This window comes from Rousettus aegyptiacus, unplaced genomic scaffold (assembly GCF_014176215.1).
Source record: "Rousettus aegyptiacus isolate mRouAeg1 unplaced genomic scaffold, mRouAeg1.p scaffold_m13_p_10, whole genome shotgun sequence".
In the NCBI taxonomy this organism is placed as follows: domain Eukaryota; kingdom Metazoa; phylum Chordata; class Mammalia; order Chiroptera; family Pteropodidae; genus Rousettus; species Rousettus aegyptiacus.
In genome coordinates, this window is record NW_023416285.1 from 76826689 (window position 1) to 76842207 (window position 15519).

The 15519-nt window shown below is 35.1% G+C and overlaps 1 protein-coding gene across 15 annotated transcripts in view; it reads left to right on the forward strand.

The window, feature by feature from the left end:
* PARD3 (par-3 family cell polarity regulator) overlaps positions 1–15519 on the forward strand; it is a 592207-nt gene that overhangs the window by 257136 nt on the left and 319552 nt on the right. For all 15 annotated transcript variants that reach the window (XM_036226846.1, XM_036226876.1, XM_036226877.1 and 12 more), the window contains exon 4: positions 6769–6947. In XM_036226846.1, coding sequence (XP_036082739.1) covers positions 6769–6947 — 179 coding nt within the window. The remainder of the gene's footprint in view (positions 1–6768; positions 6948–15519) is intronic.

Here is a 15519-nt window from a genome sequence, read left to right on the forward strand (position 1 = left end):
TACTTAATGACTTTTTTGATAAAAATGATAGTGATGGTCACATATGTGATTTTCTGACATGAAGAGATATATCGACATTTGGAAAATTGGCATAACAGTTACTCATATATTCCTAATAACTACTATTACAAAATTTTTCAGGCATTAAAGACCCAAAGTGTGACATAGAGAAGTAGATTTTAATGTGCAAAGAATGAATAGTTTTACATTTCATATTGCAGCTAACCTCTGAGAAACTTTCATTTGTCAAGTTTTGATGTGGCATCAAAGAAGAATATTCACAATTATCTAAAAAGTTTATTAAAATATTATTTTCTAGCTAAAGATTTGTGAAGTTCTTTTTTTCTTCTTATATTTTGTCATGCTGAAGCAGATTGAATGTAGAAGCAGAGATAAGAACCCAGATGTCTTCAATTAAGCAAATGTAACAGTGCTACTCACAGTAAATATGCTTTCTTTTGTGAAATAGAATTCATATAATTCTTTTGTTTCAGTTAACATGCAATGAATGGTTCTGTTATTGTTAACTTAAAAATGAATTAATAAATATTTAAAATTTTTTCATGTTCTTTTTTTTTTTTTTTTCATATTCACTTCTAATACAATAACTATTCCTAGGTATACCTCACATAAACAAAAGCTCTTTGGGGTCCTCAGTAATTTTTAAGTGTGTAAGGATCCTGAGTTGAAAGTTTGAGAAGCACTGATTTGGCTAGTCTCCTCTGGGGCATTCTTTTTATCTTACACATTGTACTTCCTCTATTTCACCAGTAAGTTTTTTTAAAATTTCTCTTATTTTAACATTTCTGAAATTAGAATGCCTGTTGTTTCAATATCTATATATTGCTAATGTAATACTTACTTAACTTCCCCAAGTCAAATGATGCTATTAGTTAAAACTAGTGTATGATTTCTCAGTTTATATAATTCTACTTTGAAAACAATGAAATTAAATTTTTACAAAATTGACTTTTATATCTGTAAGTTGGTAGAGATAAAATTTGCTTTCCAATAAAGTAGTAAATAAGAGAACTGATTTCATAATTTGATCATGAACTTGAGCCCTGACCCAGGAGCCTGAAGTTCTGGCTGGGACATAGACCTCATGCTCCTCTGGTCATCTCTCTAGACTTCAGCTTTCTTGTCTATTGTGACTAATGTAAGAGACCCATTAAAAAAAAAAAAGACTCAGATTCCTGTAAGTTAAATCATTGGTTCGAATGTGTTATTACTTAAACAGGTATGTGCACATGTGTACATGTCTCTGTGTGTGAAAACTGGATAAAAGTACCTTATAATTTTCATGCAGTCATAAAACCAAGAGGAAATCATAAACCAATTAAAATGTAAATTTACACTATCAGTGTGAGAGAAAATGAATGAAGTGTTGTTGAGTATGAATCACTGAATTGTAGGCAGCATGAAAGTAGACCGAGGCTGTGTGGCATGGGTCTTGCCTTTTGGACTTACTCATGCTGCTTGTGTGCAGCGTGATGTCTCAGCTTTTTTAGCACATCAGTGCAAGAAAACCTTGATTTCAAGATCATCATGATACCATATGGCATTCTTTTGAGAACACATAGTTTACCTTTTAAACTGAATTCTGTTCTTTTTTTATATCTGGTAATTAAGTCTTGGACACCTTCCTGAATTTGACAGTGGACACAAATGTAAATATGGGGCCTGAAATCGTTTGGGGGTACTTGATAAGGTAGTAGAAATGATAGATCCAAATATATTTATATTAATTTCTTTTATAGCTATTATTAAAATGAACACAAACCATTTAATGTGTGAAGAGCTCACAGAAAGTGCTGCCTCATAGCACATTTCCTGGGGCATTCTGCACATCCGTGTTTGTAGAGTAAATGCTGCTTGGTGCCCTGCCCCAGCATCTACTCAAAAGGGACAACCCACAGGGTCCGCAGTCTCCACTGTAACCCACCTGATGTCTCATCTCCTTTCTTTCCTGCATCTACAAAATTTGAGAGTTACAGAAAGGTAAATGCTAATTATTTCTGTCTGTTTCAGAGTAACAGATTAGCACAGTGATCATGTCCCATCAGTTGGTGATGGTCTTAATTATTTATCTAATTAGAATCACGTATGCAATTTATTTCTCCTGGGAAAAATTTCAAAAACAAATAGAGAAAGCTGTTTTATGTGTCCAAACAAATTCAATGAAATTATATAGTCCATGAATTTATTTTGAGGTTGAAATATTCTTTTATGTGGTTATTTTATTATTATGGGTAGTACTTTTGGTTATTACCTTTGTATTATTTTTAAAAGGTCTTTTGTGAATTAATATTGCTTCTTTTAGACTTATACACACACATGCAGGGAGGGTGGGAGGGAGGGAGAAGAGAGAGAGAGAGTCAGAAATAGATAGAGAGATATTGAGGCATACAGAGTTCTTAAACAAGCAGGTAATTAACAGCCCTATAATTGGAAAGCAACTGAACCCATATCTTAGAAGCAGTATTATAATTGCTTCTTTATTCTCCCCTTCCCTACTTTGTTGCTTTATACTTACATTTTGAATTTGGTAAATCCAGGAACAACTTTGTTAATTGAGAAAAAACTTTCATGGTAAAAGCATTGTAGTATGAAGACACACAGATTGTTAGAAGTGTATTTCTGTGAACTTATTTTGGGAGTGACTATATAGTTCTTGGTGTGTTTTGTTTTTATTTTTATTTTTTGGCACAGATTATATAAACTCATAAGTTTCTATGTACACTTAAAAATTGGAAAATTTTCTTATCTATAATTTTATGTGTGTGTTTCTCTTGGCAGATTAAGATAACCACCAACAATATTAAATATTCAGTATATTTTTTCTCTGGTAATATTACACAGGTTCTTATTGTTATTAAATCCTTATGATATAGAGGGAGATGTTAAATGCCATTTTTTTTTATGGATATGCTTCTGTTTTTCTGATCATTTCTATTTTGCTTTAACATCTTTGAGACTATTGAATTGATGATGATTTAAATATAACCTTCAATTAATATAAATAGTTTGTTTTTAGCATCTCAAGGAAATATGCATCTATACCACTGACCAATGCATTAGTGCTCCAAAAATGTTTCTCATAAAGTAAATGAGTTGACTACACCATTAAAGTTGTTTTATAGAGGCTTTTTAAAAATTTTGATTTTTCAGTTACAGTTGGCATACAATACTATATTAGTTTCAAGTAGACAACATGGTGCTTAGACATCTATATAACTCACAGACTGGTCACCCCAGTAAATCTAATGCTCCTCTGACATCGTACATAGTTATTACAGTGTTATGGACTATATTTCTTATGTTATTCTTTCTATCTCCATGTTTAGTTTATAACTACTAATTTGTACTTAATCTTTTGCCCCTTTTCACGACCCCTACCCCCTCCCACTTGGTAACCTTCAAAATGTTCTCTGTCTCTATGAGTTTGTTTCTGCTTTTTTGTTCACTTATTTTGTTCTTTATAGTCCACATATATGTGCAATCATATGGCATTTGTCTTTCTCTAGCTGACTTACTCCACTCAGTACACTACCCTCTATGTCCATCATGAAATACATTTTTCCATCCCTTAACTTTTAGTCTCTATGTTTCTTTTAATCTGAAGTGAGTCTCTTGTTTTTTTATCCATTCAGCCACCCTATATTTGATTAGAGAATTTAACTCTTTTTCATTTCAAGTATGCGTTGATAGATATGTAGTTATTGCCATTCTTTATTTACACTTTGGATACATATTTTTTTCTTCTTCTTAAAGAAGTCCCTCCAGCATTTCCTGTAATACTGGCTTGGTAGTGATGAACTCCTTTAGCTTTTTCTTGTCTGGGAAGCTCTTTATCTGTCCTTTGATTCTAAATGATAACTTTGCTGGGTATAGTATTCTTGGTTTGTAGGCCCTGGGTTTTCATCACTTTGACTATTTTGTGTCAAGTCCTTATGGCCTGTAAAGTTTCTGTTGAGAAGTCGGCTGACAGTCTTATAGGTGTTCCCTTGTCTGTAACTAATTGCTTTTCTCTTGCTGCTTTTAAGATTCTCTCTTTGAATTTAATCTTTGGCATTTTAATTATGATGGATCTTGGTGGGTCCTCTTTGGGTTCATCTTGTTTGAGATTCTCTGAACTTCCTGGGCTTGTATGTCTATTTCTCTCACTAGGATAGGGAAGACATTTGTCATTTCTTCAAATATGATTTAAATTCCTTGCTCTTGCCTCTTTTTGGTACTCCTATGATATGAATGTTGTTACACTTGATATTGTCCCAGGGTTTTCTTAAACTGTCTTGATTATTTTTGCATTCTTTTTTTCTTGTTGCTATTCTGATTGAGTGTCCTCTGCTACCTCATCCTTTGTGTTGCTGATTCTATCCTCCATTTCATCTACTCTATTGATTCTCTCTGATGTACTTACTCTTTGTCTCAGATATTCTTCATTTCTGACTGGCTTTCTGTTAGATTTTCCATTTCCATTTTTATTTTCTTTATATCTTTGTTAAGGTTCTCATTGAATTCATCTACTCTTCCCCTAAGTTCCTTGAGCATCCTTATAACCAGTGTTTTGAATTCTGCATCTGGTGCATGTCTCCATTTTGGTAAATTCTTTGTCTCCCCATTTTGGCTGTCTCCGTGTTCCTGTTTCTATGTATTAGGTAGGGCTTCTATGTCTCCTGGTCTTTGTAGAGTGGCTTTATGTAGTAAGTGTCCTGTGGGGCTGCTTGGCACAGACCTGGGAGGAGCCCAGCTGCAGGCCAGGTTCAGCCGTAGCCTGTGTGCCTCTGGGACCACCTGGTGAGAGTCACCAAGAAATCCACATATGGCTGCCACCCATGCTGGGCTTATAGGTGCCTCAAGGGTCCAAGTCAGAAACCAAGGCCGGTTGCCACTGATGCAGCGCGTACGGCTGCTCAGCAAGAGGTACAGGGCACGGCGAGGCCAGATGCTGCTGCTTTGGGGTTTGTGAGCCTTTGATAGATGTTATGAAAGTTTGCAGCAGGAGCCAAGACAGATCATTTGTATGGAATAAATCACTGGAAGTGGCTTGGGTTGGCTCACAAGTTGGCAGAGGCGGAGTCTCAGGGAGCGCCCGAGCGGAACGACCTGTGTTAACCAGGTTGTTGGTGCCTGTGTCTTCTAGCTGGGATGGGGAGGGCTTAACAAAGGAACAAAGGCTTCTGCCTACACCTTTGTCTGGGAGCAAACTGCCCCTTTAACCATCGTCCTTAAGCCCAACAGCTCAGCACCTCCCTGATGGTCCTGGTGCCCTTTGAGCAGCTGCACTGGTGCTGGAGCTCAGAGTGAGCAAGTCCATCAGTGAGTAAGGCCGGGAGTGGGCCCTTTAGGAGGAAGGTCTCCACTTCTCGCACCCCCACTCCTCACTCAGCCTCAATCTCCACCGTTTTTCACAGCCATTGATTGTGAGGACTTCTGTTTGTGGCACTGGTACCCTGGGCTGGGGAGTCCTGTGTGTGGCTGGGACCACTTTTCCTCATGTTGGAAAGGTGACTTTACAGCCAAGATAGCACTCCCGATTCTCGATCAGGACTGGGCCATTTTGTGTCTCTGACCTTCTGACCGTTTTGAGATGACCTGTTATTCGAGGTGACCTACTTGTAGGGCATCTGTTTAGCCACACCCCTGACAATTCTGTGTACTAGTTGCTCTGTAATTTCGTTAAATTTTGGTGTCACTATAGGAGGTGTGCACAGCCTCTACATTCTACGCCATCCTGAGGCTTTTAATAAATATTTAACTTGCATCCCAGTTTTTGAAAATAGGTTACTCTAAACATAATTCGTTTTACTTTTTTGAGTGATTTTGCTTAGTTGTTGAGTGGGGCTTTTGGTTCTGATTCTCAGTGTTACAGACTCATTGGCTTGCTTTTATTCTTCTGTTTCCTCTCTGTTGTAGCAATGATTGTATCTGCCAAAATGTTCTTACTTTTACTGATACAAATGTTAGTTTGATTTTGTTAAAGTAATTGCAAACAAACTTCTCTTTCATATGAGTAGTTATTAAAACACTGTTCTATGAAATTTTGTATGTGAGTATATGCCAGAAATTTCCTGCATATTACTTTCAAGATTTTTGTTATCTTAAGGATACAAAATATATTTGTGCTTTCCATTTTCTGATAATACTTCATTGAATAAAAGATATATTTATACAACAGAATTCTTTAATAGAGTAGCCAAACACTGTTTAGATTCTGTATTTTTAATTCACTGTATATGGATGAAATTTGTTTCATGGCTTAGATTATTTTTATTTTAGAATATGTATGGTATTTTATTTAGAAACATTAGGATAATAATAGCAGTAAAGGTTATTATTGTTACTTTTCTGTTGAGTACACACCATGTGTCTGACACTATTTTAAACATTTTTTCTCATTTAGTCCTCACAGTACCCTTATGAAAGAAGTACTATTTTATTGCCATTTGTGTACGAAGGGATTAGACACAGAGGATAGGAAAGTCGCCCAGAGCCATACAGGTAACATGTAGCAAAGCACAAATGCAAGCCCAGGCCGTCACTTCAGAACAGTTGTCTCATACATACCACATTTCTTTTGCCGTGAAGTGTTTTAAAGGAATTAAAGGAATTTCTGTTTAGAATGCTGACCCTCTGTCACCTTAAATTGTTATTTCTGTTTTTAATCTTTGAGATCCTGACTACCTTTATCCTAACATGTAGTTTTCAGACATTGGTTATCTTTTTTTTTTTTTTTTTTAAATAATGCTTTTTTTGTATTTGTAGATATGCCTCTTCATGTCCGACGAAGCAGTGACCCAGCTTTAGTTGGCCTCTCAACTTCTGTCAGTGATAGCAATTTTTCCTCTGAAGAGCCTTCACGAAAAAACCCCACACGCTGGTCAACAACAGCGGGCTTTCTCAAGCAGAACACTGCCGGTAGCCCTAAAGCCTGTGATAGGAAGGTAACCGTTTCTATTTTGTGTCTTCTTGGTATCTTCATGACGGCCCTTTGTGTGTGTGCTTACTGCTGTTTACGTCAAAGTTCAAATAACTTCCTATTTTATATTGCCCTTGAATGTTCTGATAAAAGTCAAGCTATATATACTGTGCAGTTGCTTTCCATTTTTAAATAGAATATATTAATATTATTTAAAATGAAAACTTTTGATATGTAATAGATTTATATAAAGTCCCTCCTTACCTTTTCTCCTATCCTATCCCTGTTTCTCTTCATGGGAACTCCCTCGTTAGCTTTTTGCATGTTCTCACAGGGATATTTAACACATGTATAAGCAGATATTCATGTTGGCTTGTGAGGTATATTAAAGAAATATAGCATTATGAACTTCTAAGGATGAAAGTGGACTTTATGGTCATTTATTTTTAACTACTCAATTGATAATTTTATCTCCAAAAATGCAAGTATACTTTCTAGTCTAGAAATTGATATTTTCTTCTTTGACTTAATCTATTTTAGTCCATGACCTAATTTATTTAGTGTAAAGAAACATACTTTAGTCTATTTAGTCTAGTTTTCTGAAATTGTTTGTTAATGCTCTTTGTTATGTATTTCCACAGAACCCTTATCCCATTGTTATATCTCTAACCTTTTACCCAATGAACTTTAACCCGTGTTTGTGATTTTCACTGCTGAATCCATAGAATAAATGCTCAGTAAACATCTGATGAATGAATTAAATATTTTTCAATGTTAGTACAGTATATATTGTGTGTGTATATATATATATATAGAGAGAGAGAGGACATATTGAGAAATGTGGAACTATACTAATATCACACATAATATTAAAATTAATGTAGCTTGAAATTTACTTAATATTTTTGTTCAACTATGTGAAAATACCTGTTTTAAATTGTTCTTTTAACTTGTTTTTGCATTTCAACAAACTCTTCTTTGCACTAGTTCAAGTAAGAAAAGAAATTTATGTATTACCTAAGTTTAAAGTGAAAAGAATCTATAGGGAAAAAATAGTATACTGAAGTCTCTGATTTTTTGGATCAGGGAGATTAAATGTAAAGCTCTCTCTTCTGAAACATTATATATTTGATGAGGAATCATACTGGAGTATTTTCCAACATCACGAGGCCTACTCAGAAACTGCAGGGGCAGTAGCGTGTCCAAAGAGGCAGAATCCAGTTTCTGAGTAGGCCTTGTGACATTTCTGTTCAGAATGGACATAAATACATGCTGTTCACAAATATATAAACTCGTCAAGTTGGTGATTTAAAAAAAATTATTACTTTTTCAAAAAGTTTTCACTTAGTTGAAAGATAATGGGTCAGAAATCATGGAGGTGATCAGGGTTTCCTTGTTAACTGATTTAACATCTTGGGTGTGTGTGTCAGCTTGAGTTGCAGCAAACAGAACCACAGCAGCTATTTTAAACATAAAGGATTTATACCTAGAATTTGTTTATCAGAAAATCAGTGAGAGGGCTTGACGAGTAGGCCCTAGGCTGGGCCTCAGGTACTTTCTGAACACTGTGGCCTGCCAAGGGAATAAGGTGGGGCTGTAGTGTGGGGACCTGGAGTCTTCCCACCTGCCTCTGCCCACTGAACACTAGCACTCTGTCTCCATTTCTGCTTCCCTTGCCTCTTGTCACCTGTGAAGCTGGGAACTGAACCCAGAAGTGCCTCAGAAAACTCCATCATCTATCTCCACAGCTTAAGAAAATTCCCTATGTCACAACCACCATTAAAACCTCAGACTGTTGAGTCCAAATGATCAGAATGTAATTTGTACCCAGATCCTTTTTAAAAAAATTTTATAGTTTATTTTATTTTTTTTAATTAAACATATTATGGGTAATTTTAGATGTCAATAAGAAATTCTATATTATCATACAAAGAAAGCAAACACTTTAATTATGATTTGTATTTTATATTTGTTTATAAATTGTATTTTGAAATAACCAGAGCATGAGGTCGTGTCAGGTAGAAGTGTATGTTTGATGATTGGGTAATAGAATTGTGTACCAGCAATCTCTAAATTACTAAAAAAGGTTTAGTTCAGAATGGTAGCAGTTTCACTGACTCATTCTAGTGTGCTCACTTTTTAAAACTAGATGTCAGAAGTTATATAAAGTTAGACATTCCAAAGAGATCTATCCACTTAGACTCGGCTTGAGACTGATGTCTTCTTGAGAGAGACATCAGTATTTCTCTGGGAAACTCTGGGAAATGGACTGTAGCCTTTCAGCCTCTGCAGCAGGAGGGATTCTGCAAGAAGGTGAGATGCTCATTGCCAGTGAATCACATCCATCGCCCTGACCTTTTTAAACACATATCTTGAAAAACAAAAAAAATTGGGGTGACTAATAGAATAGAATAAAATTAAATTATCCATAATTCCTATACTCAGCAACAATCAGTATTATGATGTTAGTGTGCGCGCACGCACACACACATACATAGTCAGGAGTCATACTGAGTTTACATATTTGTATCCTGATAATTTCTACATTTTGTTCATATCATAGGGATTTCCCCTAGCGTGAATTTTATTAGGAAATATTTTTAATGAATGCAAGTATTCCACTTATAGAGTCTACACTAATTTATTTATCATTCTGCTATTGTTGGACATTTATACTTTTTCCATTTCTTTTTCATATTCTAAGTATCAATGCTGTGAGGACATAGTTGAATATAATTTTATTTGTTTTGAAAATGGTGACTTATTCAACAAGCCTTTTCTCTAGAGTGCTTTTTCATGTAGCCAAATGCTCTTACTTTCCTGTAGGAAAGGCTTGATTTACATTCATATCTTGAGATGAAATCATATTCACATACAATACTCATAAAGGGTAATATGTAATGAATTTGTCTTTTGAATTATCTTTGGCTTTACTTTTCAAATATCAATTTACTAAATTTGCTGTCTAAATTTTAAGCTGTCTATATTTTAGTTTGAGATCTTTTAGAAAGTATGTACATAGCTGATTAAATGCTGTCTGATTTTCAGTTGTGAAAAGATTTTCCATGTTTTTCTCCCAATCCCCTGCCCATCTTCACTTTATTTTCCATCTCTGACCACCCTCCCCTTTGACAGCCATCACCTTGTTCTCTGTATCTCTGGGCTAGTTTCTGTTTTGTTTTCTTTATTCGTTTGTTTGTTTTTCTCAGATTCCACTTATGAATGAAATCATATGCTGTTTTTCTGTCTGACTTATTTCACTTACTGTAAGACCCTCTAGGTCCAACCATGTTGCAAGTGGCAAGATTTTGTTCTTTCCATTCCTGAACAATTCCAGCATGTGTGTGTACGTGCGCGCACACGTGCGCATGCACGTGTATGTCACATCTTCTTTATCCATTCATCTATTGATGGACATCTAGGTTGCATCTACATCATGGCTTGGCTATTAGTAGGAATGCTGCAGTTAACATAGGAGTGCATGTCTTTTTGAATTAGTGCTTTTGTTTTCTCTGGCTATCCAGAAGTGCAATTGCTGGATCATATGGCAGTTTATTTTTAGTTTTTTTGAAGACTCCTCATACTGTTTTCCACAGTTTCTTCTCTAATTTATGATCCCACCAACAGTGTACAACGAGGGTTCCCTTTTCGTCACATTCTGGACAGTACTTGTTATTTGTTGTTTTAGTGATGATGGTCATTTGAACAGGTGAAGTGATATCTCATTGTGGTTTTAATTTCCATCTTCCTTATGATTAGCGATGTTGAGTATCTTTTCATATGTCTTTTGGCCATCTATGTATCCTCTTGGGAGAAATGTCTCTTCAGGTTTTCTATCTATTTTTTAATTGGATTGTTTGTTTTTACTGGTGTTAAGTTGTGTGAGTTCCTTATTCTGGATATTGACCCCTTATAAGATGCATTGTTGACAAATAACTTCTCCCATTTAGTAGGTTGTCCTTCTGTTTTGTTGAGGGTTTCCTTTACTGTGAAAAAACTTTGTAGGCTCATTTATTTATTTATTTTCATTGTTCTTGGCCGAGGAGACCTAGCCAAAAAGATATTGCTATGACTGATGTCAAAGAGTTTACTGCTTATGTTTTCTTCAAGGAGTTTTATGGTTTCAGGTCTGACATTTAAGTCTTTAATCCATTTTGATTTTATTTTTGTTTATGGTGTAAGAAAGTACAATTTTATTTTTCCCCCATGTATCTGTTCAGTGTTTCCGACATCACTTATTGAAGACTGTCTTTATCCCATTGTATATCCTTGCCTCCTTCATTGTAGATTAAAATATAAGCGAGGATTTATTTTTGGGCTTTCTATTCTGTTCTCTTGGTGTATGTATCTGTTTAAATGCCAGACCATGCTGTTTTGATTATTCTAGTTTAATATTAGAGAGCGTGATTCCTCCTACTTTGCTCTTAAGATTTCTTTGGCTATTTAGGGTTTTTTGTGGTTCCATATAAATTTAAGGATTAGTTCTAATTCTGAGAAGAATTCCATTGGCATTTTAATAGGGATTGCTTTGAATCTTAGGGAGTAAGGATATTTTAACATTGTTAATCTCTTCCAATCTAGGAGCAAGGTATATCCTTCCATTTATTTGTATCTCCTTCAATTTCTTCAGTGTCTTAAAGTTTTCAGAGTATAGGACTTTTAACCTCTTTGGTTAAATTTATTCCTAGATATTCTATGTCTTTTTGATGGAGTTGTGGATGGGATTGTTTTCTTAATTTCTCCTCTGGTTGGTCATTATTGATGTGTAGAAATGCAGCAGATTTCTATATATTGATTCTGTATCCTGAAATTTTACTCAGTTTATTTAATAGTTTTTTTTTGGTAGAGTCTTTAGGTTTTTCTATATATAGTATCATGTCATCTGCAAATAATGAGAGTTCTACTTTTTCCTTTCTGATTTGGATGCCTTATTTTTTTCCTTGTCTGATTATTGTAGCTAGACTTCCCATTTTTTTCAATATTCAGAAAGGACGCCAGTCAATATTAAATTTATTTCCGTTGAGTCTGTTGGTGCTTACCATAATAGATAATTTCAAGATGTTATAAATCCTTATCGATGCCTAGTGGTTTGGGTGATAATATCTCATTCCACTGTTAAGTTTAGAAGACAATGTCAATAGATTTTGATGCTTCTAAGCCAGATGCGAGCTTGGTGAGAACAGGATTTCTTAAAATTTTTTATACTTTTATTTGAACGTGAGATGTAAAGGGTAAGAGAGTCTTGGCTTTTTTTCAGTCTTCTTTGGAACGTTTACTCATTTCTGTTTTCCAGAATTTTGTGGCTCAAGGCCTTTTTCAACTCAGAGAACATTTTGTTTGCACTTTAGAAAGTATCTTGCTAGAAGATGTATTTTCATTTGAGATTTTACATGTGCTTCATATTTCATCTTGGGAAAGAATATTTCAATCAGTGTGAATACTTAAATCATTTTGCCACCTTTTCAGTCATCCTTATTAAGTTAGTATCCTTGCAAATATAGAGTCTAACTACTACGTGAATAGTGTTTGATTCATTCCATCAAGAACGATGTAATGAGGCACTTATCAGAATCAGCCTACCGTGAAGTTTCAAGGATAAAGTCTGTGTTCTATTTCATTATGCAGTAGTTATAAGCCACTATTTCTTTCCCCCAGATAATGAGGGATATTGCTTTTCTAAGTTAAATTTGTCCTCCCATCACAACAAAATGAACTTAGGTAGATTTAGCATAAAAACTGTATCTTGACTAGTTTCCAAGAAAGATTCATACCTGATTAGGGAAAGAGGAAGAAAGTGATAAAAGAACATAATACACTGGCATGACTAGCAAAGCACACCCCCACCTTGTCCCCCAAGAGTGACCTTGGAATGTTTCTAACCCCCTGGGTTTATGATTTCTGTTTGATTTAGTTGCTTGGCATATATGGTATCTTCTCAATATCCTTGATATATGCAAACTGTTTGAAGAGGTACTGTTTAGTTATGTCTTTGTTGTCTCTCCAAAGCTATTCCATTAAAATAGCTTTGAGACCTTCTAGCTTTAGGAAATTATTTTTATAAACATTTCTGATGGCATATTTTAAGATTCCCAAAACAATTTTTTTCTGGTAATGAGAATATTTACTCTTTGCCTTTATAAATAATGAAAAGTATAAAGAAGCAGGTAGGTTACTTGGAATCTTGAAGATAAGCACTGTTGGCAGTTCGGTGTATTTAGGATTTCTGTGGGGTATAACTGTATAGTTGGTGGCTGTCCTTGTTACCGTTGGGAAATCATGTGACATAAATAGTTTAATTTTCTGCATTTTTTCCCCTAATTTGTGTTATATTAAAAGCATTTTCTGTGTTATGAATAGTGATAGCTTGCATAATGTTCTATTATGTACTGATATTTGGGGTGTTGCTGTTGGTCACTTTATTTAGTGATTTTTCTGTTGCTTGACATTTATACTTTACCAACTTTTTTTTTTTTTTTTTTGCTATTATAAGTAACCTTTAGAAGTACCTGTTAGATAAGATCCTTATATAAATCCTAATTTATGTTGACATCTTTGATTGTTTTCTTAAAATAAATTTTTAAAGTAGACTTATTTGACCAAGGAAGTGAACATTTTTAAAAAGCTAGTTAATAATTATTTTCCGTAGTTCATGAATAACAAAGTGATGTATAAATCACTGTGAGAAGCTCTAGTTGGGTGAGCTAGGGGATGAGAGGGAAAATGAGGAAAACAAGCAACTGATACTTTCTTGAGTTCCAGAACTTACTGACTTAACCATATGGCTTAATGGTCCTATTCGGCTCTGTACCACAATTACATGTGAACTTTTAAAAGATGAAACACATTTACATCACAGATTTCTTTGCCCACTTCAGGAAATTTGTTTATTTAAAGCTGCTCTTTTGATTTTGGGACACAGCCTTTGTTTGATAACTTGGGTGAAAAGGGAAAGTGTCCAGGCCTGTTAAGAGAGGGCAAGTAGAGTATAATGGTTATTTTGATATTTTTCTTTTTAGGCCAATTTTTATATCGTAGCAAAACAGAATCTGGAACCATATTTGATTTTGTGACGTTCCACTTCTTTTCATACTTAGATTGCTCAAATTTATCATTTTCAAATTAAAATCAAAATGAATTTTTTTTTAGATTTTTTAAAAAAGGATTGCTACAACCCATTGAGATATTGGATACTATTCTATCAATGTAAAGCTAGAATAGGAAATATTTTTTCTATATAGAAGCTATCACACAAATAATGTTTCTGCCTATTGTTCCTTTGTGGATCCCCTTCCCTCATCTTAGTTTAAAGTACATTTGAATACATAAGGTTTCGACACCAAATTTTCAGTATCATGTATGAGGTCATCAGTGCTAATTCACACACAAGGAACCTCTAGAAATTTACTACTCCCTGTTTTATTGAAAGTAAGAAAACTTTGGCAGTTGATACCCAGCCAACATATTAGCAATTAAAATTTACTTGTACTCAAAACTACCCTAAACTATCTGCTTTTTTGCTCATTCATTCATTTATTCATCTTAAAATGAAATTCTGCATTTATCTACTTCTTTGCTTCCTCATCCCCTCTCTACCGTTTGGCTTCTTAGTCTCTGCTTCTCATTTCTTTCTAATATATAAGGCCAGTCAAATTGATAAATTTGAATATACTATTTTATTTTTAAACTAGTACATTTGACTAGTTAGCTATTAAAAAAGGTTGTTTATCTCTTGGTTATTTATGAGCAAACTAACTGCCAGCTAGTTATAGTAACCATGTAAAACTTCAAAGGATGAGCCAAGATAGTTCTTTAAAACCACATGTTTTGTCTATGAGAGAGCTTGTGGTTGTATTTAATTTTCTGGGGCATTAGCTTCAAGGGAGATCCAGCTGAGACCTAAATCTTAAACTATTCTGCTGAAACATTTCCTCTGTCCATTGAACGTTGTCCTCGCCAGTTCAAGGCCAACAGAAATGCCCAATTTGGGGTGTGGTGAAGTGGTAGACCATTCAGTGAAAACAGGTTAATTGTGAAACAGCTCAGCTGAAACTGTTCAATTGTGATACAGCTCAATTGTGAAATAGTTCCACTGTGGAACTGTTTAGCAGTGAGACAGCTCAGGCATAAAACAGCTCAGTAGAAACTGCTCAAGCAAGAGGCTCAGGTGTTATAGCTGAGTTTGTAAACTGGAAATGCAACCAGGCGTTCCTTTGAGGCAGAGGTAAAGCCAGCTTATATAGAGAGTGCCCTGACCCCAGTCCCTGATTGGTCAATTAATATGCAAATGAAGACTCCAATTATGTACCATTTAATTGGTTCAAATAGCACTGTCCTGATTGGTTGGAATGGAATCTCTCTGATGGGTGGATAAAGATGCAAATGAGGATGTAACTGTGCAGTTCTGGAATGAGGAAGCCACAGTACTATTGGTTGAAATACGATTCCAGGAGCTCCTTTATAAAGATTGGCTTACGTGGCAGAGGCACAGTGCAGGAGGTTTGGCAGCCCAGTCTGTGCTTTTTACCTAAAACAGAGAGAGCACTAGGGGCCCTATTTTGCAATGGCTGCTAGACTCTGCTAACAAATTTGAGCCCACT